Source organism: Tenrec ecaudatus, chromosome 17 (assembly GCF_050624435.1).
Source record: "Tenrec ecaudatus isolate mTenEca1 chromosome 17, mTenEca1.hap1, whole genome shotgun sequence".
NCBI classification, from domain to species: Eukaryota; Metazoa; Chordata; class Mammalia; order Afrosoricida; family Tenrecidae; genus Tenrec; species Tenrec ecaudatus.
The window spans coordinates 65,519,410-65,541,924 of NC_134546.1; the positions used below are offsets into that span (position 1 = coordinate 65,519,410).

The 22,515-nt window shown below is 44.9% G+C and overlaps 1 protein-coding gene across 1 annotated transcript in view; it reads left to right on the top strand.

The window, feature by feature from the left end:
* RBPMS2 (RNA binding protein, mRNA processing factor 2) overlaps positions 1–22,515 on the top strand; it is a 49,958-nt gene that overhangs the window by 21,141 nt on the left and 6,302 nt on the right. Inside the window, exons 2-6 of the mRNA XM_075535283.1 lie at positions 15,068–15,145; positions 15,646–15,684; positions 16,215–16,277; positions 16,587–16,737; positions 17,192–17,337. Coding sequence (XP_075391398.1) covers positions 15,068–15,145; positions 15,646–15,684; positions 16,215–16,277; positions 16,587–16,737; positions 17,192–17,337 — 477 coding nt within the window. The remainder of the gene's footprint in view (positions 1–15,067; positions 15,146–15,645; positions 15,685–16,214; positions 16,278–16,586; positions 16,738–17,191; positions 17,338–22,515) is intronic.

Genomic DNA, 22,515 nt, shown 5'->3' on the forward strand with positions numbered 1-22,515 from the left:
AGCAGCTCAACAGTTACTTCCTGCCCCCTCTCCCCCCAGCCACAACTTCCATCAATTCAGCCTTTTAACCACAATTATAATAATGGCCAGTGCCCCTGGTAACTACTGATAAACTGTGGTCTCTGTATGCTTGCCTTTTCTTGTCTTTATGTAAGTGAGTTCATGTATTTATTCTTTGTGTGATTGACTTATTTCACTCAGCATAATATTTCCAAGCTACATCAATATTGTGAAATGAGGGGTAGCCCCCCCCCAAAACTGGAATTATTTTTCAAAGCTATGTATTTAATTTTTAAAAATAAAACATTATACTTAATACATTTGTCAAACCTGCAATTCCACTCATGGAAACATTTTTAAAACTTATCTGTTTGGAAGGCTGACAGCACCTTCCTTGCTTTTTTCTTTACCTCTTCTACACTGTTAAATTGCTGTTCTTTCATGTTCCACTGCATTTGTGGAAATTAAAAGAAGTCGCATGGAGTGAGGTCAGGTGAGTTAAGGTGCTTGGGGAAAAAGAGAGCTGTACTGTTTTTTTTTTGTGTGCCCAAAAACTGGCACACTCAGATGGCTGTGTGAGCAGGTGCATTGTCGTATTGGCAAAACCAGTCCCCAATCTGCCACAAAACAGACCATTTTTGTTGCACATTGTTACTCTGTCTTTTCAGAACCTCTAAATCGAAAACTTGATTAAGAGTCTGACTTGGTGGAATGAACTCCAAGTCGACATTTTCATCTGTTGGGGAAGTTGACAGATGTTCATAATGAGGTTTGTCATCAATCCACATTTCACATCCACATTTCCCTTTTTTTGAAAGGAGAAAACCAGTGGTACACTTGTAAGGTGTGTTCAACATCGCAACAATGTGCGGCATTTTTCCTGAGCAGGAAACAAAATTTCATAGCCACATGCTATTCTCTTAAATTGACCATTACAAAAAAAAAATGAGGTTTGAGTGAAACTGCTTTTACAAAAAAATTCACTGTGACCAGGGAGAAGTTTCCCAGGCAATGCCACTGGGTGCACTAACTCTGAGAAAGTTGCTGATGCTCACCTAGTGGGTGGGGGAGAAGGAATGGTTCCTGTGTACTCTTTTGAGTTGCTGATGTCAATGTGATGTCAAACAGGTAGTTCTTTTTTTTTTTTTAAATAGGTAGTTCTTAAAGGAATATAAAACTCCTTTCTGGCTAGCATAAATGTGGTATTTTGGGTAACACCTTGTATGTATCCGTGAAGACTTCATTTCTCCTGATTGAGTAGAGTAGCCCATGGTAGGTATGTGCCAAATTTTGACCAACAGCTGACCCAGTCATCAGTTGATGGGCATTTAAGTTGTTTCCACTTTTTGGCTATTCTGAATAGTGCTACAATGAACATCTGGTGTATAAGTCTCTGAGTCTCTGCTGCTTGTGCCTCTGGGTGTGTACTTTGAGTGGAATCTCTGGGTCCTGGGGTAGTTTGGTTTGTAGTTTTGAGGATTTGCCGTACTTCTCCATAGCAGTTGTGCAGTTTTGCATTCTCACCATGGAGTGGTTAAGGCTTCCAATTTCTCTACATCTTTGACAACATTTGCTCTTTTCTTTCTTTTTTATTTTCATTTGTTCTTTTCTTAAAAACAAAACAAAACAAAAACACCAAGAAATCCTACTGGGAGTGTAATGGAATCTCACTGTTTTGTTTGTTTGTCTGTCATCTCTGATAACTAGTGGCACTGAACATGTGTTTAGTGACCGTTTGAATGTCTTCTTTGATGGAATGTCTATTCAGACCTTTGCCTGTTATATTATTGAGTTATTTAGCGTTCTACTGTTAAGTTAGGGGCAATGGAAGTGGTATAGTGGGTAGTTAAGTGTTGGCTCACTAACCCAAAGAGCCAGCCTCAGGGGCCCACTAGCTCTCTGAGGGAGAGAGATGACACAGTCCGCTTCTGCCAAAGATTTAGTGTCAGACCCTACAGGGTAGTTCCACTCTGTCCCATAGGGTTTCTGTAAGTTGGAACAACTCACTGGCAGTTCGATTTGATAGTTTGGTTTGATTTTTTTCAACAGTTTTATTGGCACATAATTTATATAAGATATAATTCAATAGTTCAATCATTCAATCATATCAAGCATAATTGTACAATCAATTGTAGAACATCTCCTCCCCCATGGGTAAATCATTTTTCAAAATGAGTTGTGCAATCACAGTCAGTTCTAGTGCTCCTTCCCCACACCCTTCTTCCTTGTTTATTCCCCAAATCCCCTTTCCTTTTCTGTCACCTACCCCTACACCCCCTGAAAGCCTTGTATTCATTATTATCACTATGTATCCACTCTGCCCGTGCTTCACAAACTGGGAAGCCCAACAGAACAATACAAAAATTGAAATAAGGTGGTAAGTATAAAACAAATGATAAGTAAGAAAGGAAAGACCCTGATCAACATTCAAAAATCCAGAGAAGAAATTTCTGTCATGGAACCAGTAAAAGATACTTGTACCCAGAACTATTTCAGGCTGGGTCTATAGGGAGTTCAATTGGCCATGTATAAAGTTCAATCCAGCATGTTCAAGATTAAAATGGTCTCTGCCTGATAGTAAAGCTGGTTGAGACTTGCCTGTGGCTAGAGGGGATCTTCCAGTGGTTCAGTCTGACTAGACGGTCTGCAGATAGGTTTGGGGGTTCACCATTGTAGCTGATATTTTTCCCTTTGTCTTATTTGAATTTTGTTATTGCCATCTTTGGATCAAATCTTTGTGCTTCTTCTGTATGGACTTAGTTGACTCCTCGCTTTAGATGACTGCTTGTATGAATACAAACCTTTGGTTTGATTTTTAAAAAATGTGTATTTTGGTTAATAGATTCTTGTTGGTTTTATGGTTTCTGAAGGTATTCAAGGTATGCCTGAAAATGTTGCCTCTGCTTATTCAAATAAGAATTTTTGGGTTATGTTTTCACACTTAGATCCTTAATTTATTTTGAATTTCTTAATTGTGATACAAAGCAAGGATCCTATATAATTTCTCTAAATGTGGAAATGGAACTTTCAGCATAATTTATTGAAGATACTTTATTCTTCATTGAAAGACTTAGCACCTTTGTCAAATCAGTTGACTATAGATATGTGTGTTTATTTCTCACTCTGAGTTCTCTACTGATCAATGTGTCCCCAGGGATCCCAGTACCAAACTGTTTTGTTTACTGTAGCTGTATGGCTAGTGTTTTTGAGGAGCCTTGATGGCACTGTCAGTTAAGTGCTGAAATGCTGTCAGTTCAAACCCACCAGCTTCTCTGAGGGAAGAAGTTGAGGCTAACTGCTCTCAAAGATTTATAGCCTTGTAAATGCTATTATATGGGATTTCTATAAAATTGAATTCACAAGAAAGAAAAGCTTGTAGTTAGTTCAAGGATTGTTTGTAGCCCTTTAGGAGTGTTTTCCAGTCCAGTCTGTTGGGGCACCACGCCCTGACCCCAAAGTCCACCTTCAGCATTCCTTGGGGACCTAGCTGCTCCATTCCCTTGCTGTTCTGTTGCACCCCCTTAGTGTTTTGCCTCAGTGTGGCGGGTTCAGATCGGGTGCAGTTCCCACACTGTCTCTGGTGTTGTCCTCTGTAGAGCTATGGATCAGTAAAGAGCCTTGTGTCTCATAGTGGGGCCGGCCATGTGGTCCTCTCTGTGGACTGGCTGCTCTAATTGGGGTCATCATCCTCAAGGCCTGGTGGGCCAGGATGTGCTCCACTCTCTCTTCTTCCCCCTTCATCAGCATCCGTGTGCCCCGATCAGATATGCCCCTCTCCCGGAGCGGCAGATTCAATGCCGTCTGTATTGGACAGGGTTCTCTCGAGAGACAAACTAATTGCTAGTAATTATATATAAATATATTTATAAAGATAGATATATAATTCAAGAAATAAACCATTAAATAATATACAGATAGATAATACAAGAAATTAACAGTTAAGTTATAAAGCAGTGAGACACTAGCAGTCCTTCAAGTTTTGAGAGCTGCCAGTTACTAGTTCCCTTCTGTAGAGAGAGCTGGGCTATATATACCCAGGCAGCAAACTGTAGGGCAGGCCCCCACTGTCATCAACTGTCAGTCCCCAGCTCCAGAGATGAACATTCCAATCGTGTGGGCTTAAAGGGACCTCAACTTACAGCGATACAGTCCACAGGCTAGGCATCCCACAGGTAGTGTACCCCTTTAAACTGAGGCACAGAACAAGCAAGCCATTTATCCCTCTGCCCTTCAGTTAATCCTACTTGTGTTTATCGGCCAGGCTGGCACAATAAACTATAGCAATTCACCCCTTGCCAGCCTGGCATCTGTACACAATTCTTTACCAATACATACTTATATAATTTCCATATATTAATGAAATCACACTTATACTTATCATCAATCATCTATCATACATATAGATGAAAACACACTGAGTCAAATTATATCTGATATAACATACTTGAACAAAGGAAATATATGCAATAATCACATACAAAGAAAATACATCGACAATTACAAGCCTCGCTTTTGCAATTGATCACGTGGTCGTAATTGATAGGTAGAATTGCCTTCTACTGCTACCCATTCTGTATTACCTTTGCCCTCAGCAAGCACCTCAGCTGGCTGTGGTTTTTGGCCTGGCGGGGTGACCCAGACCTTCATTCCTGAGGGGTCTGGGTCATTATAAGTCCTGTTAGGATTGGGTTGCTGCAACTTACCATTTACTTTAATAACAGGGCATGGTAACACTAAGAGTCGGCCTATGGGATCTCCTGGATTCCAGACATATTCTTCTTTACTTCCATTATGTAGTACCAGTCCAATTTCTCCTTGGTAATCAGGATCAATCACACCACTTAGTACGGTGAGACTCTTCCTGACCTGTTGATCCAAAGGCATGAGAAGTCCAAAGTGCCCAGGGGGCATTCTCAGCTGCCAGTTCAGTGGAATCCGTGCTGTGTTTCCAGGTGGGAGAGTTCCTTTCTTCGGGACCAGGACCTCCAAGCCTGAGGAACACAGGATTGCTGGGACAGGAAGCAAAAATGCTTCAAGGGGATCACTAGGAGTAATAGTGAGTGGTGCCACTCCAGCTTCCACCCCTTGGTTCCTGGACCCATGAATTCTGGCTATTGGAGACACAGCACCATATATTGGCCGCTGGTTTAGAGCGTATACAGCTTCCTGGAGAACACTGCCCCAGCCCCACAAGTTGTTGCCACTTAGTTGGCGCCGTAATTGTGTCTTTAGGAGTCCATTCCATCGTTCTATCAAGCCGGCAGCTTCAGGATGATGAGGAACATGATACGACCAGTGTATTCCATGGGAATGGACCCATTGCCGCACTGTATTTGCTGTAAAGTGAGTTCCTTGATCTGAAGCAATGCTATGTGGGATGCCATGCCGGTGGATGAGGCATTCTGTAAGTCCACGAATAGTAGTTTTGGCAGAAGCATCACGTGCAGGGAAGGCAAATCCATATCCAGAGTAGGTGTCTATTCCAGTAAGAACAAAAATAAATTTTGAAATAAATTCTTCTGGTGGAAGGGCAGGTGTCCACTTAAGTAGTTAGGATTGGGGCCTGCTCCCCAGACCTCTCCACTGGTTCCCTACTCCATGCCAACATGTTGCATTCACATCTTGGAGCACTGGGTTGAAGTCTGGCCCCTCTTTCCCTGTGGAGATATTAACAGTACCCTCCCTTTGGGTAGGTTAGTGCCCTGTGCCCCTGCTACCCATTTCTTTATTATTATTTTTCTTTCCCCACCTCTTTTTCAGTCGTCTACCATGTGTATCCCTGTATTTGTTCTGGTCCCTGCCATATTACCTGGTCCTCATCCCAGGAATTTTTGTATACAGTGGCTTTTTCTCTATGCCCCTTTTGCATTCCCCCCACCCCCCCGAAGCTTACCTCAGCAGACTCATGTTGTACTTGTCCTTTTGTACTTGACTTACTTCGCTTAGCATGGTATCCTCTAGTTCTTTCTATGCAGCGATGTGCTTCATACATTTATCACTGCTTTTTAGTGATGTGTAGTACTCCATTGTATGTATATACCACAGTTTTTTAATCCAAATGTCAATTGATGGAAATTTGGGTTGCTTCTAACTCCCTGCAATTGTGAACTGCCTTGCATTTGTGAACTGTGCCGCAATGAAAATTGGAGCACAGATGTCTGGCCTTGGTTCGTTTCTTGCCTCTTCTGGGTATGTGCCCAGTAGGGGGATTGCTGGGTCATATGGTAACTTGATTTCCATCTGTTTTAGATATCCCTAGATCAATTTCCATAGTGGCCGTACATACTTACAAGTCCACCAGCAGTGGATGAGAGTTCCTGTCTCCCCACAGCCCCTCCAACACTTGTTGCTTTCTGATTTTTTGAATTGGGCTGTCTTTGAGGATGTTAGGTGGTACCTTATTGTTGTTTTAATTTGCATTTCTCTTATGGCTAAAGATCGAGAACATTTTCTCATATGTTTGTTAGCCATTCGGATATTTGCCCCTGTGCCACTTCTGTTCAGGTCTTTTACCTACCACCTCAGTGGGCAATTAATTTTTTTTTCTTTTTGGAAACTAGCAGAGTATTGTAGATTTTAGTAATAAGGCCTTTGTCTGATGTGTCATTCCTAAAGATGTTTTCCCCGTCCGTGTACTCTCATATTACTCTCTTGGTGAATTCTTTCGATGTTGACAGGTGTTTTATCTTTAGTATATCCCATTTGTCAATTTGTGCCTCCTCTGTGTTTGTGTCCTTCCCTATTTTTGATAACCTATTTATTTCCTGTGCCAAAGTTCTCAATTTGGTCCCAATTCCCTCATTGATGGCCTTAATAGTTTGGGGTTTAACTTCAAGGTCTGTGATCCACCTTGAGTTTATTCTTGTGCATGGAGTGAGATAAGGGTCTTGCTTCATTTTCTGCAGGTAAATATCCACTTTTTCCAGCACCGCTTGTTAAAGAGGGCATCTGCTTCCCATTTGATATTCTTGGGGCCCTTATCAAAGATCAGTTGTCTGTATGCTGATGGTTTTATTTCTGGGCTTTCAGTTCTTTTCCATTGGTCTGAGTATCTGTCATTGTACCAATAATGTGGCTGTTTAGTATGTGCTAACGTCAGGTACAGCAAGCCTTCCACTCTGTCCTTCTTATCGAGGAGTTCTCTGCTAATTCTGGGCTTCTTTCCTCTCCATATGAAGTTGGTAATCAGGTTTTCCATTTCTTTGAAGAAAGTTGAGGGTAATTGTATCGGGATTACTTTAAACTTATATAGTGCCATGGGCAGAACTGACATCTTGACTCTATTGAGTCTTCCAATCCACGAGCATGGGATATCCTTCCATTTGTTGAGGTCGCTCTTGGTTTCTTGTAATAGTGTTCTGTAGTTTTCCCCGTATAGATCTTTGTTCTTTTAGTCAGGTATATCCCTAGATATTTTAATTTGTGTTTGGCTATTGTGAAGGGTACCACCTTTTTGATCTTCTCTTCTGTGGTCTTATCCGATGTGTATAACAGTCTGGTGGTCTTCTGTTTGTTGATCTTGTATCCTGCCACTCTGCCAACCTCCTCTATTGCTTCCAGTGGAGCTTTTGGGATTTTCCATATGTAAAATCATATCATCTGCAAATAACGATAGTTTCACCTCTTTCTTCCCCAGACAAATAACTTTGATGTCTTTTGTTTGCCGTATGCTGTTAGCTAAAACCTCCAGCATGATACTAAGTAAGAGTGGGGACAAGGGGCATTCTTGTCTGGTCCCCTTTTTCAGTGGGATTGTGTTAGTCTTTTCTCCATTGACTTACCACATTGGCTGTTGGTTTTTCATATGTAGCTTGTATTGTCTTGAGGAACTTTCCTTCCATTCCTATCTTCTCAAGTGTCTTAAACAGGAATTGGTGTTGAATGTTGTAGAATGCTTTTTCTGCATCTATTGATATTATCATGTAGTTCTTATCGTTTTTCATGTCAATGTGGCGAAAGATATTAATGGTCTTTCGTATGTTGAACCATCCCTGCATCCCTGGTATCAATCCCATTTGGTCATGGTGAATTATTTGTTTTGAATACTTTTGTATTCTATTGTCCAGTATGTTGTTACGGATTTTTGCATCATTGTTCATTAGGGATATTGGTCTGTAGTTCTCGATTCTTGTGGGATCCTTGCCCGGTTTTGGTATCAGCGTTATACTAGCTTCATAGAAGGAATTTGACAGTTTGCTGTCTTTTTCTATGTTCTGAAAGAGTTTGTGTAGGATTGGTGTTATTCTTCCCTAAATGCTTGTTAGAATTCCCCAGTGAAGCCTTCTGGTCCAGGGGATTTTTTGTTGGTAATCCGTTGATAGCCTTGTGTATTTCTTCTATTGCTATGGGGCTGTTGAGATTCTTGACATCCCTTGGGTCAGTTTAGGGAGGGAGTGTTTCTCCAAGGATTTGTCCACGTCACAGGATATGACAAAATAATAATTTATAAATTATCAAAGGTTCATGAGGGAGGGGGAGCAAGGAGGGAGGGGAAAAATGAGGAGCTGATGCCAGGGGCTTATGTGGAGAGCAAATATTTTGAGAATCATGAGTGCAGTGAATGTACAAATGTGCTTTACACAATTGATGTATATATGAATTGTGATAAGAGTTGCATGAGCCTCTAATAAAATGATTTAAAAAATTGTCCATGTCTTCCAAGTTATTGCATTCATTGGAGTACAATCCTTCATAGTACTGTGTACTTATCATTTTGATTTCATTAGGGTCTGTTGTAATGTCCCCTCTTTCATCCCTTATTCTTGCTGTTGAAATTTGTTCTCTCCATTCTTTGGTTATGTTTGCCAGCGGTCTATCAATTCTGTTTATCCTTTCAGAGAACCAACTTTTATTTTATTTATTTTTAAAACATTTTATTAGGGACTCACAACTCTTATCATACCCATACATACATCTATTGTATAAAGCACATCTGTACATTCTTTGCCCTCATCATTTTCAAGGCATTTGCTCTCCACTTAAGCCCTTTGCATCAAGTCCTCTTTTCCCCCCCTCCCTCCCCCCTCCCCTCTCCCTCATGAGCCCTTGATAATTTATAAATTATTATTTTGTCATATCTTGCCCTGTCCGGCGTCTCCCTTCACCCCCTTGAGAACCAACTTTTAGCAGCATTATTTTTTCCATAGTTTTCTTATTTTACCTGTCCTGAATCTCAACCCTGATTTTTATTATTTCTTTCCTTTTTCTCTTAGTAGTATTGTCCTGCTGACTCTGCTCTAGTTGTTGTAAATTTTGTGCCAGCATAACAATCATGAGTTTTCTCTTTTCTCGGGTGTGCATGTATTGCTATGAATCTTCCTCTGGTAACTGCCTTTGCTGTGTCCCATAAGTTTTGGTATGTCATGTTCTCATTCTCATTGATTTCTAGAAATTTCCTCATTTCATCTCTGATCTGTGTGAGTACGCACTCTTTTTGCAGTGGAGTTATTCATCCTCCCATTGTTTGCTCTTGTTTTCTTTGTCTTCCTTTTGTTGACTTCCAGTGTTATGGCACAGTGGTCAGAGGGAGAGGTGTGTATGGTACCAATGTGCTAAAATTTATGTAGATTAGCCTTATATCCCACGATGTTTTCTATCTTCAAATATGTGCCATGTGGGCTTGAAAAAATGTGAATTTTTTGTATTGGCATGAAAAGCTCTGTAAATATCAGGTCAAATTGTCTAATTGTGGTGTTTAGATCTCTTGCGTCCTTGTTGAGTTTCTTTCCCTGTGACCTATCTTTCTCAGAGCGCGGCATATTAAAGAAACCCACTATAATTGAGGCTGTGATTTCTTTTTAAATCTTTTGGAGTGTTTGGTTGACGTATTCAGTGGGTCTCTCATTCAGGGAATATATGTTTACAATGCTTGTGGTTCTTTGTCTACCTTTCCCTTGAGCATTATATAGTGTCCTCCTTATCTCTTTTTATGGTGTTTACTTTGAAGTCAATTTTATCCGAGATTATGATTTCAACCCCTCCTATTTTTGAATTGCTGTTTGCTTGGCATGCCTTTCTCCAGCCTTTGATTCTCAGCCTATTTTTGTTTGTAACCTTGAGCTGTGTCTCCGTTAGGCAGCAGATTGATGGGTTGTGTTTTCTAAGCCAGTCTGCTAGCCTGTCTTTTAATGCCCGAGTTCAGGCCATTGATATTCAGGGTTATTATCTCCATCTGGAGACTCTATGGTATCATCTTATAACTTTTGTGTTGGGTGTTTTCCTACCTTCCTTTTTCATTAGTGTGTTGTGTGTGTGTGTGCATGTTATTCTTGACTTCTTTTCATCTTTAAGCCAGTGCTATCTTGGGGTCTGTTTTCTCTTTGTTGCCCTCTGGGTGAGGTTGCTCTATGTGGTGGTCTCTTGTTTGTGCTTGATGAGTGTTGTTCTTCTCCCCATACTGGGTCTGGAAGGATCTTTTGTAGGGCTGGGTTTCTTATAACGTATTCTTTGAGTTTTTCCTTGTCTGGGAAGACTCTTATTTCTCCATCTATCTTGATCGATAACTTGGCTGGGTATAGTATTCTTGGTGTATTGGACAGGGTTCTCTAGAGAGACAAACCAGATTGCTAGTAATTATATAAAAATATATTTATAAGGATAGATATATAATTCAAGAAATAAACTGTTAAATAATATACAGATAGATAATACAAGAAATTAACAGTTAAATTATAAAGCAGTGAGACACTAGCAGTCCTTCAAGTTTTGAGAGCTGCCAGTTGCCAGTCCCCTTCTGTAGAGAGAGCTGGGCTATATATAGCCAGGCAGCAAACAGCAAGGCAGGTCCCCAACTGTCATCAACTGTCAATCCCCAGCTCCAGAGATGAACATTCCAATCGTGTGGGCTTAAAGGGACCTCAACTTACAGCGACACAGTCCACAGGCTAGGCATCCCACAGGTAGTGTACCCCTTTAAACTGAGACACAGAACAACCAAGGTGAGGCTCACCAAGCCATTTATCCCTCTGCCCTTCAGTTAATCCTACTTGTGTTTATCGGCCAGGTTGTTCTATGTGGTGGTCTTTTATGTGTGCTTGATGAGTGTCGTTCTTCTGCCCATACTGGGTCGGGAAGGATCTTTTGTAGGGCTGGGTTTCTTCTAACGTATTCTTTGAGTTTTTCCTTGTCTGGGACGACTCTTACTTCTCCATCTATCTTGATCGATAACTTGGCTGGGTAGAGTATTCTTGGGTTTACATTGCTTTCCTTAAATTTTTAAAGTATGTTCCTCCACTCTCTCCTCTTCTTCACAGCTTCTGCTGATAGGTCTGAGCATATTCTTATTTGGGAGCCTTTATATGTGATTGTTTTTCCCTAGCTGCTCTCATGATTTTCTCCTTGTCCTCAAAGTTGGATAGTTTAACTATTATGTGCCTTGGTGACATCTTGGGATTCAGTCTAGCTGGTGTTCTTTCAGCCTCCTGAATGGTTGCCTGGTTTTCATTCATTATGCTGGGGACGTTTTTCTCCAATAATTCTCTCTCTATTGTTGCAGATGACTTCTTTGTTGTATCTTCCTCTGGCAAGCCAATAATTCTAATGTTGTTCCTCTACATAGCACCAGACATAGCTCTTAGGTTTTCTTCAGCTTCTCTGATGATCTTAGTAGATTTTTGTTCGCACTTGTTAAAATCTGCCTGGCTGTCCTCCAAGTCACTGGTGCGGTTTCTCTGCTTCCACCAGTCGATTCTCGAGGTCCATGTATCTGCTACTGGTTTTTGTTATCTCCTGCCTAAGCTCTTGTATTTCCCTTTGGTATATGGCCTTTATCTCTTCTATCACTTCATCCTCTTTCTGTATTGTTTCCTTCAAATCCTGTATGACTCCAAGCCGCTCTGAAAATTTCTTTTTGTTCCAGCTCAATGTCTGCTTCTTCTATGCATGTTGTTATGTTCAGGAAATCTTCTGCCATTGCATTTTGTTTCTCCTGGTTTTTTTTGGTTGAGGTCATTGGGGCTGATGGCTGTTTGTGTTGCATTGTTTCAGAGGAGTCAGGTGCCATTTTCCAGGGAGCCAGAGAGCACTGGCTCTATCTGCTATACTTGTAGGAATGCTTATTTGAACTGCCTACAGCTGATTTCACTATGGAAATAACCTACCACTTTATCCTACTGTGGCTTCCATTTAAGGGGAGTGCCCCAGAAGGCTGGTGGGTCGCCTGCTTTGGTGTTGTCGAGGTTGGGTAGCGGTTCTTGCAGAAGCTTGGAACATTAGAGTGTTGGCTGAGGTGCCTTAGGCTGTATGTGGCACTAAGGTAGGCAGGAGGAAGTTCCCTCAGTCTCGTGGGGCAACAGAGGAAAAATAAGAGCTTCCCCAGGCACACAGGCAGGAATTCTCAGGTAAGAAGTGGGTGGAGTATCCCCTGGTGGAGGTTGGCAGGGCTTTCCCCACCCTTGGGTTAGCTGCACAGGGTGGACCTCACCTAACTGGGTGTGGGGCAGGTATAAATGCCCTAGGCTAAGGGGAGTGGTCTGGAGGTGTAGACAGTGGAGTGTGAGAGAACAGGAAAGAGACAAAGAAGAGAAAAAAATGTAAGCCAGCCAAGTCTGGGGCGGGGGGGATAGAGAAGAGAGGGAGACAAAAGTAACAGTGTAGCTGAGCCACGGTCCCTGCCCATGGACCTGCAAGGGTTTAGTCCCGGCCCAGAGGCAAGCTGCGGCTGTGTTGTTATTAAGCCACCCCCACCCCCGGCTCCAAATGGTCCTGGATTCAGCGAAGATAATGGTGGGGCTAAGATCAAGCCCTAGCTGGCCTCCACTGTGGTAAGTCAAAAGCCCCCAGCCCCTCAAAACCTTGTGGGTCTGTGCCTACTTATTTTTATGATGCTCCTCCTGCGATCCAGCGGTGTTGAAATTCCCTCTAAGCAACTCTCTTGGGCTGATATCTGCAGAGTCCTTCTGGTATGTGTTATTCAGTCACCATCTTCCCGGAAGTCCCAAAGGGTTAGCTTTATAGTGGTTTACACTTTGGACTGCTAACCATAAGGTAAGCAGTTCAAGCCTACCAGCTGCTCCCAGGGAGAAAAATGAGGCTGTCTGCTCCTACAAAGATTTACAGTCTCAGAACCCTCAAAAACCAGGTCTACTCTACCCTGTATGGTTGCTATGAGTCACAATTGACCCAGTGGCAGTGGGTTTGAAGTCTTGGTTCTGTTGATGTAGCATGGTAGGGCCAGTGTGCATTGAGACCTACTCTTGCTTGGCTGATGGCTTTAGGTGAAGTGGAAATGATCATTCTTCAGGAAACCTTCTTTGGGCTGTGCCCTTACTGAACCAGGACATGCTCTTCTCAGGCACACTGTCCACACCCACACAGGCATCAGGCACTTGAGAATGCCTCCTCTAGGGTACTGTGAGCCTACAGAAAGGAGGACTTTGGGAAGTGCTGATCACTCTTGACTCACAGTGACCCCGTGTGAGTAGAACTGCCCTTTTAGGTTGAGTCAGCAGTGGGTTGAGAGAATCAAGGAACAGATCCTCAGGTCTCTCTCCAGAGCTACTGGGCAGGCTTGAACTACCAACCTTTCAGTTGGCAGCCCAGCACTTAACTGAGAAACCACCAGGGCCTTTTGCTCATGAAACTGGGGTAAGTCAGACACTAAAAATAACAAAAATATTTGATTCCAGCCACACACACCCCCCCAATATACCTCCCTATTCTATTGTTTCTTGACATACTCTCTGTCTAGGTCTACACACTCAATTATCCGTTATGTCAACATTTCATACACATTTTGTTTTATTTCACTAACTGCAATCCCCTCAATGTACTATCCCACTTCTCCCTGTGTTTAGCCCTTTGAGCTCTGTCCTCGGGTCCATAGTGCCCTCTCGGTCTTACATGGTTAGGCTAAAGATGTGCTTACCACACAAGCATGGCTGTTCCCATTAGAGACCCGTCTACTGGTTGACTGGAAATTGAGCTGGGGATGAGGTCTTTTCCAGATCAGGAAGGGTGACTAAGGGCGTAGTTGTGCGGGTTCCACCTATCTCTGTTTCACTAGGAGGTCTGGTCTCGTTTATGATTTTGTCCCACATTTTCCTCCTCCCATCTCCAGGATATTCCTATTGTGAACCCACCATGGTGGTTGGTAGTGGTAGCTGTACACCCCTTCTGGTATCCGTTGTAGAGGCTGGAGTTCTTTTGGTCAGTGAACGAATGGTTTCCATTACTGTCTTCCCTCTGAAAAGTCTGTACAGTTGAAAACAGGGTCTCCATCCTTCTAGCCTTTCCTCAAAGAATTCTGTACTCTTCAATGTTTAGCTCATTAAAATGGCAGTTTTGGCATCCTCATGAGACCTGAATCATGTTCTTTAAAAATGTTCTTTGAGTTTAGAAACAAAGTATCATATGTACTCAAGTATAAGACTACCCGAATATCAGCCGAGGCATTTAATTTTACCAAAAAACTGCATAAGAAATGTACTGAAAACTTGGCTCATACACGAGTATATACGGTAGTCTGAAAAGGCAAGACCAGAAATCTGGGGTAAATGGCATAAGGTTCCCTCATGGAATTTTGAGAGAACAGCAAAACTACTTTTGAAAAATAAATAGGTACATCGTCATGATGGAAAAATTTCTCAGTGTAACTCTCCTGCCCGCTTTTTTTCACCTGCAAAGTTCTTGATTTTCTTAAAACTTCCTAATAATCACCTGTGGTGGATTGTCTTGTGTCCTTTGAGAAAATTTATCAAGATAACCCTTTTTGATTCTAAAAGAACAGGCTCCACAACTTTCTGGACTGAATGCCTTGCCTCTAACTGGCCCACAGATCCTCTTGGAGCCACTGTTTGCTAGGAAGTTTTGTTGTTTTTTTTCTTATTATGAAGGCACACTCGGCAGACTAAGATAAGTGTTTTACTGGGACCACGTTTCTGCAGCCATCCACTCGTGCATATGTGAACTAGACATGCCCCTTCCCACCCACTGTGGCAATACTTTTTGACTCATCCTGAATTTGCTTCCATACCCAAAGGAGGCCCAGGAAGTAGACAGAATTCTTCTCTAGGCTCCAGAAGGAGAAGGACTCAAGTCCCTGGTCTGATGACGTCCATTCTGTTCCCAGGTCCGAACGTTATTTGTCAGTGGCCTCCCGGTGGACATTAAACCCAGAGAACTCTACCTACTCTTCCGGCCATTCAAGGTGAGCCTGGGGCAGAGGTTAATAGGCGGGCAGCCTCTGCTTGGCTGGGGCAGCAAGAAGGAAAGCATGTCAGAATCTGGTCACAGACCTGGGTCTCTGTGCTGGTGGTACTCCTTCATAGACAGTGCCCTTCTGAAACTCTCTCTGTAAAGTGGGGACAACAGAGAATCTAATAGCCTTTATCATATAAGGGATCTTTGAGATTCAGTTATAACCTTTTCAGTTGACAAAGGAGAAAGTTATGGTCTGTGATCCAGGATTACAAGCAGTGTAGCACATGGGTGTTTACCCATGCACTGGTGAGCACGGTCTCGTGCTGGCTGCCTGTGTGCAGGGCCCTGGGATGCACAGCATGGTGGGGTGGCGGTGGGGGTGGGGGAGGCAAGTAGGGGATGAGAAGGATGCAGGTGTGTTCTGGGGAAACATGAGGCTGCTGGGGAGGGACCCGGATATCCCCACAGGCTCTGACCTTTCCTGTTCACGGCCCCCTCTCTCCACAGGGGTACGAAGGGTCCCTGATCAAGCTCACATCAAGACAGGTAATGTAATGCCCAGCCCAGACTGCCTGCTTAGGGCACTGAGGCGTCTGGCCACTGGGGCCATCTCTGTTCTGGGCTGATGGAAGGACAACTATTGGCGATGTCTCCTCTTTACCAAACAACCTGGCCCCCAAAAGGAAGGGCCAGTGCCCAGAGTTTTCTGAGGCCAAACAGGGTCTAGTTGACATGAGGTTGGAGATATTTTCAACCTGCTGTCCTTTAATTGAACCTGGGACCTTCCCATCTCCTTGATGCATTGAGGTCCCCTTCCCTGGGATACACTGGGATGTTCCCTGTCTGCTAAAGGAAGGTGGTGTTTGATGCAGAAAGTAATGCCTTGATGGCCCAGGAGTGCTCCCCACGGGGCGCTGCCAGGGAGAGAAGGCTCTAGGCTGCAGTGTGCTTAGACCTCCTTTTGATTATCTTTTGTCAATGGGACAAATGTGCTTTGTAGTTAAATGGCAGGTCTCCTCTGGGAAGGGGTAGGGTGCTGGGAGAGATGCAGGGTGTTCTCTCTCTTTTCCCACTAGCCTGTTGGTTTTGTGATCTTTGATAACCGGGCAGGCGCAGAAGCGGCCAAGAATGCATTGAACGTAAGTAGGGGCAATTGGAGCTTTCTCTGACCCACATTTTCTTGGGTAGCTGTGACCCTGCTCCTCTCTAGGCACCCCCTCACTCCCATCCTCAACCTCCATGATCAAGGAAGGGCCGTATACTTCCTTGCTCACCCTCCCAGCAGAGTCCTGGACTTGCAAGGTCTGTGCATACGCAAGGGCATTTCTCCCCCAGGGCCCGGGCAGTGTTTCTCCTCCCTCAGTCCCTCTGGGTCTCCTATAGCCACTGCAGTTGCTAGGCTGGATCCTGCAGAGTCAAGTCTTTCCTTTTCTTTCCTCCCTGTATAGGGTATTCGCTTTGACCCAGAGAATCCGCAGACCCTGAGGCTAGAGTTTGCCAGGGCCAACACCAAGATGGCCAAGAGCAAGCTCATGGCGACACCCAACCCCTCCAGTGCTCACCCCTCCCTGGGAGCACACTTCATTGCACGGGACCCCTGTGAGTAGCTCTCAGCGCCGCCCTGGTGCTTGGCCTGCGGGAGCCCTTGTGGAGTTGCTTATAGACAGCAGACACTCAGGTTCTGCCTGTTCCCAATGGGTTCCTGGCTACCCATCTCTGATGCCTGCTGACTTCCTCTCTTCCCTAGGAAGGACTGAAGACCTGAGTTGTCTGTCAGGGTGCCTGACCTCCCTGAAGTCCTCTGTGATTTCTCTAGTTGGGGTGGTTTGGGGCCCTCTGAGAGCATCTCAGAAGTAGATGGGGAGATTCATGAGGTGAGGCTGGGTTAATGCAATTTTCCCTCCTGGCCTCAGGACATCTGGAGTCTGACCTGGCTGGGAGGACAGTGGCTGAAGCACAGTGCTGAATCTCCTCTTTGGTCTGAAAAGGGATGGATGGTAGAGGAAGAGACCAGCTATGTTCTGATGGTTTGGCTCATTGTCCCCCATTGTAGATGACCTGATGGGGGCTGCTCTGATCCCTGCGTCTCCAGAGGCCTGGGCGCCCTACCCTCTGTACACTACAGAGCTGACCCCAGCTATCTCACATGCTGCATTCACCTACCCAGCTGCCACTGCTGCTGCAGCCCTACATGCTCAGGTGAGCCCCTGGAGGTGGGGAGTGGAAAGAGGAGGCTCTGGGTAAGTTGGCGAGACCTGGTACCCAAAGCACCCCACTGCTGTCTCCAGGATGGGAGGAAAGCCCAGGCATGGCTGTCTGATCTGGCTGAGGAAGAAGGTAAGCTAAGCTGGAGAGGAGGTCTAGGGATGTTCCATGTGCTGACAGAGGCCTGTTGGGTCCCACCTGCTGGGACACCACGACTGCGTTTTACCTGTGGTGACAGATTCAGTCACCTCTGTACCTTGATTTTGTATAGCAGATACATACCTCAGGGTTGCTGGGGGTTAAATGTTGACACACCTTAAGTGCTAGAACCTTACCTGGCATATCTGTGTATTCTTGCTTTCATAAAATCTGGACCCCTCCATTGTGAATGGTGGGGCACACAAGCATTTCTAGAGGAGACCTAAGGATGAGTTAGAGCTGCCTCAGGAGGGCTCCACATACCCAGAGCGAGGTGCCAGGGCTTGGGCCGGGTATCTGAGAGACTGTGAGCACTGGTGGTTCATGGGGCAGGGAGGCGCAGCCTGGGCAGGCACTGCCCTGATCTCGCACATGTTGGCTCTGGTCTGCTTTGGCCTGACATACAGGACCCTCCCTCAAAAGGAACAACTGTTCTATAGGGTTTCTTATTCCATTGTAGTAGAGAGCACCTCACATCATCAAGGGCTAGACAGTGTATGGGGAGGATGATGCCCAGCAGCCACAGGAGGTGGCTGGGGAGCAGTGAGAAGGCGGAGAGAGCTGAGTGGCCAGCCAAGGCGTTCTGTGCTCCTGAGTGGGCACCTGGCCGGGACCATTGGGCTGGAGAGGAAGTGAAGAGAAGTCTGTGAGAACCAGTAAGGGAGCACCCAGAGGAACTGGAAGCTGGAGGTGGACAGGGGTGGGAGCTGTCGGCTCTCTGAGCAGACACTTGAGTGCCCCCTAGCCTTGGGCACAGTGACATTTGGGTTCCCTGTACAAGATAGAAAACAGGTTCAGTGTCTCCCTTGTCCATCTGGTTCCCCTGACAGGATTCTGTATGAGGGTGAGATTGGGGTTAAATTTGGCACTGTTCCCCATCAGAGTATCAGACAAACAGGAAGTTGATCAGAGGCAGCAAGGTGCTACAGACTGTGGTAAACAACAGTGGAGGTGGACACAGCCAACCTCCTCTGGCAGCGGTCAGGCAAGCCTCCATGCTCCATCGTCCTATACCTATTCTGACACCAACCTGTATCTATCACTAAGTTCGATAATTCGTTGCGATGGCCACAGAGAACTCAGACAATACTCATTAAGGGGGTTTAGTAAGGAAGTCAATAGGTTATCACAGGTCAGAATTCACAAACACTAAGGACACAGCCAGTGATTTCCTTAGGCAACAGCCGAGTGTCTCTCTGGTGCTCAGCCTCTCAGTCACATGGTAGGCAAGTCTCTCTTCACTTCTTAGTCTCTGAGCCTAAGCCCAGTTGTCAACTCTGCCCCACAACACTAGAATCTCAGGCCAGATGAGGATAAGGGGTCTGCCTCGTCTTAGTGCTGCTGTTGAGTCTCCATGGCAGCCTCGGATGTAGCTGGTCTCAGTGGCCTCTGCCACTTCAGACCAAGATCTTGAACATGCTCTACCAAATGATCTTGCGCTTTCTCTCTCTGCTGCTGCTTCAAAGATGGCTCATCCATATAGGTGGGGTGGGTGGGTAGGGTGGTGGTGGTGACAGAAACGGACCAGTCCCCTCCATTAGTGTTAACACACTCTGTTTTTATAGCCATGCCAATCATTTGATGTGGGGGGCTATATAGATGTGTAGAGGAGTCATACAAAGACTCTACCTCGGCACACAGACCTCTTGGGGTGGGGTGGAGTGCATGAGCGTTTACCCAAAATGGTCAGGCTCGGTAATGGTAAGAGCCTGGGGAGTCAGCATGACGGTTCCTGCCCTCTGACCTGGAACATGAGAGGGACTCTGACAGCTATACGAGCACTCCCCACAACTGGAGGGTTGAGCTGCAGGCCATGTGATGTCTTGGAGAGCAGCCGGGTCTCTGGGAAGTGACGTTACCTCTGGCCATGTGTCCTCGTCTCGAAAAGGTGAGGGTTAGATCAGATCAGCTGCAGAGGTTCTGCCCATCTGCTTTGGGATGCCAGGCCTTGGCGAAGAAAGAGCAGAAGTTGAAGGACAGGGACTCATCCTCTCTGCCATGGAGTTCAGTCTGCTGACAGTGACAGAACTGTCCACTTTTGGGTTTCTGAGGCTATAAATCTTACGGGAGCAAAAGCAGCCTCATCTTTCTCCCAAGCATGCTGGTGGGTTCAAACTGCTGACCTTGTGGGTAGCCGCCCAGTGCCTAGCCCACATGCCCCACCAGGGGTCCTGGGTGACAGGGACAGAGTACCTTAAATAATCAAAAGGGACCTCTGCCCTTTCCAAAATGGCCCTCCTCAGCCCCTGCTGGCTAGAACTGGTACCTGCCTCTATCAGCTCCACACCAACCTTTACTGTCTCTTTACTGTTGCCTCCCTTTCTAGCTTCCTCCCACCCTATCCACGGGGCTTTCTGGCTCTTCTCCAGCTGCTGCTGCTGGTTGCTGTCAATTCGAGTCTGACTCATGGACCCTGTGTGAACATAGAAGAGCCATTCCATAGCGTTTACAAGGCTGTGGCTTTTCACAAGCGGATCCCCATCTCAGGGTGGATTCAGAACCTCAAGCTTTCAGTTAAAAAAAGTTAATTTGTTGTCATTGTTGGCTGGTTTCCCCTCAGTCCCCTTTGAGTCTGGAGGACCCCATCGTGTCTGAACTCTCTTCTGACCTCCGTGCAGGCGAATATTGACTCTGGGCATTTGCTGCAGGAGATAGACTGACAGCAAGAGATCACGTCAGGTGATGGTCAGTGCTGCTTTGGCTCCCTACGCTCTTTGAATGGCCGGTTCCTTGTCTGTAACACAGGCTGTTTGAACCAATTACAGAGACAGGTGTAAAAGCACACTGCATGTGGCTGTCCTTCTTTTCCTTGCCAGAGCCCCTGCCCCCAGCCTCTCGGTGAGGAGACCCAGAGAGGGAGGTTGGAAAGGCTTAAAGAGAGTGGCCACTGGAGACCAGAGGACCAAAGAAAAGATGAATTGGCCCTTTTGTGCCTCAGGCAAGCAAGTGTCTAAGAGCAGGCAGACATGGTAAGAGGAGGTGAGAACAGTACCCCGGTGCTCTACCCCAACACATGCCCCGTGGCAGCAGACCCTGTGCTGCTACCCAGCCTATGCAGAGGTGACATGCTGTCTGTGGTCCCTGGAACCAGGCCAGCAGGAAAAGGGTCGAGTCATTCAGTCTTTCATTCATTCATTTATTTATTATTTCGGGTCATTCAGTCTTGACCTCCTAATTATCTTGGTAGAATCTTCTCTTTTAAGAGGGTCAGGCAGGCAGGCAGGTGTGCATAGCAGGAGTATACTGGGTGCTCTTACACAGAGATCTTTAGCCTCAAAGCAAGGATTTTCCACCACCTCTTTCACCCTAGGGTCCTCCTTGATCCGGGGAAATTACTTTCCTCCATGAACCATTTACTTCTAACCTTGATGACACACACTTCCTTATCTCTGTTTTCTTACCTGTATAATGGGGATGGAATCTTGATGATGTAAGCATGCTTAGCTGCTAACTGAAAGCTTAGAAGTTTTGAATCTTCCCAGAAGCACCTGGAAGAAAGGCCTGGTTGCTCTATCAAATTGGACATTGAAAACCCATGGAGTTCTACTCTTGACATGCATGGGGTTGCATGAGGGAGATGGCACAGTACAGGTATTAAGAACAACAACATCAGAGGGTTCGATGTGCATTCAATGAGTTCAGTGTGAAAATTACCCAGGAGCTGGGTCTGGCACAGGGCTGAGTGCTTGAAAAGCATCGGCTGTTGCTGCTGCTATGGTTGTACATTCAGGGTAAAAACAGAAGCACGTTTTTTTTTTTCCCTCTTTAGATTGTAATTTTACTCCCTAGAAACCCTCTCCTAGTAGACCTGGTAGGTGGGGAGGATGCAGGTAGGGTTTATGCAAGTAAACCCTTAGATTTGACCCATATTATGAATCTGTTTTCATCCAATAATTCATGCACATTTTGTTTCATGCCATTGCTTGCAAACCCTAAGTAATAACACTCATCCCACTTTCCCCCTGTGTTTCTCCTTTCCATTCCTCTTCCTTGCTTAAACCTCCCGTGGGACTTCTTTAGGATTATGCACAACCCACAAGAAGCCATGCAAGAGTTACAGATTCTTCCTCCTTGATTTTCCTCTTCCCACTGCTGCCAGCCACCAGTCTTCTTTGGTCTCTATGCCTTTGCCTCTTCTGGATCTTCCATGTACATGGGGTCGTACAGTATTTGGTTCTTTTACACCTGTAGCATGTATCGAAAATTCATTTCTCTTCATGGCTAAAAAATATTCCATTGTTTGCATATTTGAGTAGGGTTCAGGTCCATTCTTTTGCAGATGGAATGTCAGTTACCCAAGACACCCATTTGTTGCAGACTCCTCTTGCCCTATTGTGTGGATCAGCACCTTTGTCAAAGTTACTTGACCATAGATAGATGTGTGGGTTTGTGTCACGATTCTCAAAAACTGTTCCATTGGCCTGTCTATCTTCTTTATTTATACCAGTACTGTACTGTTTTGAACATTGTGGCTTTGTAACATACTTTGAGATGAAAGCAGTGTGAGTACTACCTTTTTCTTTGTTTTGAAGATGGTTTAGGCTATCTGGAGCCCCTTGCAATTTTAATAAGAATATGAAGATTGGTTTTCCATGTCAACAAAATGGACTGCTGGGATTTTATATAAGATTTGGGTCTTTACAGATCACTTTGTGGTAGAACTGACATCTTACATCTTCAAATCCCAAGACTGTGGTCCTTAGTTACTCCTCGGGCCTGGAACTGAACTCGCCCCTGTGGCTCCGTTTTCCATCAAGTGATCGGTCTGTGTGGTGAATCACTGCAGTAGGAGGTTTACCCTCCTGATAATCAATGTTGGAGATGGAAAGGACATTTGTCCAAAGACAAAGTTCAGAAGGCAAGAGAAGGGTTAGGAATGCAGGAGGCATGGAAGTGAGAAACATAGAGGAAAGGGGATATGTATTATTACTTAGGGATCACAATCAATGACATGAAAAAAGTATGAATTATTGA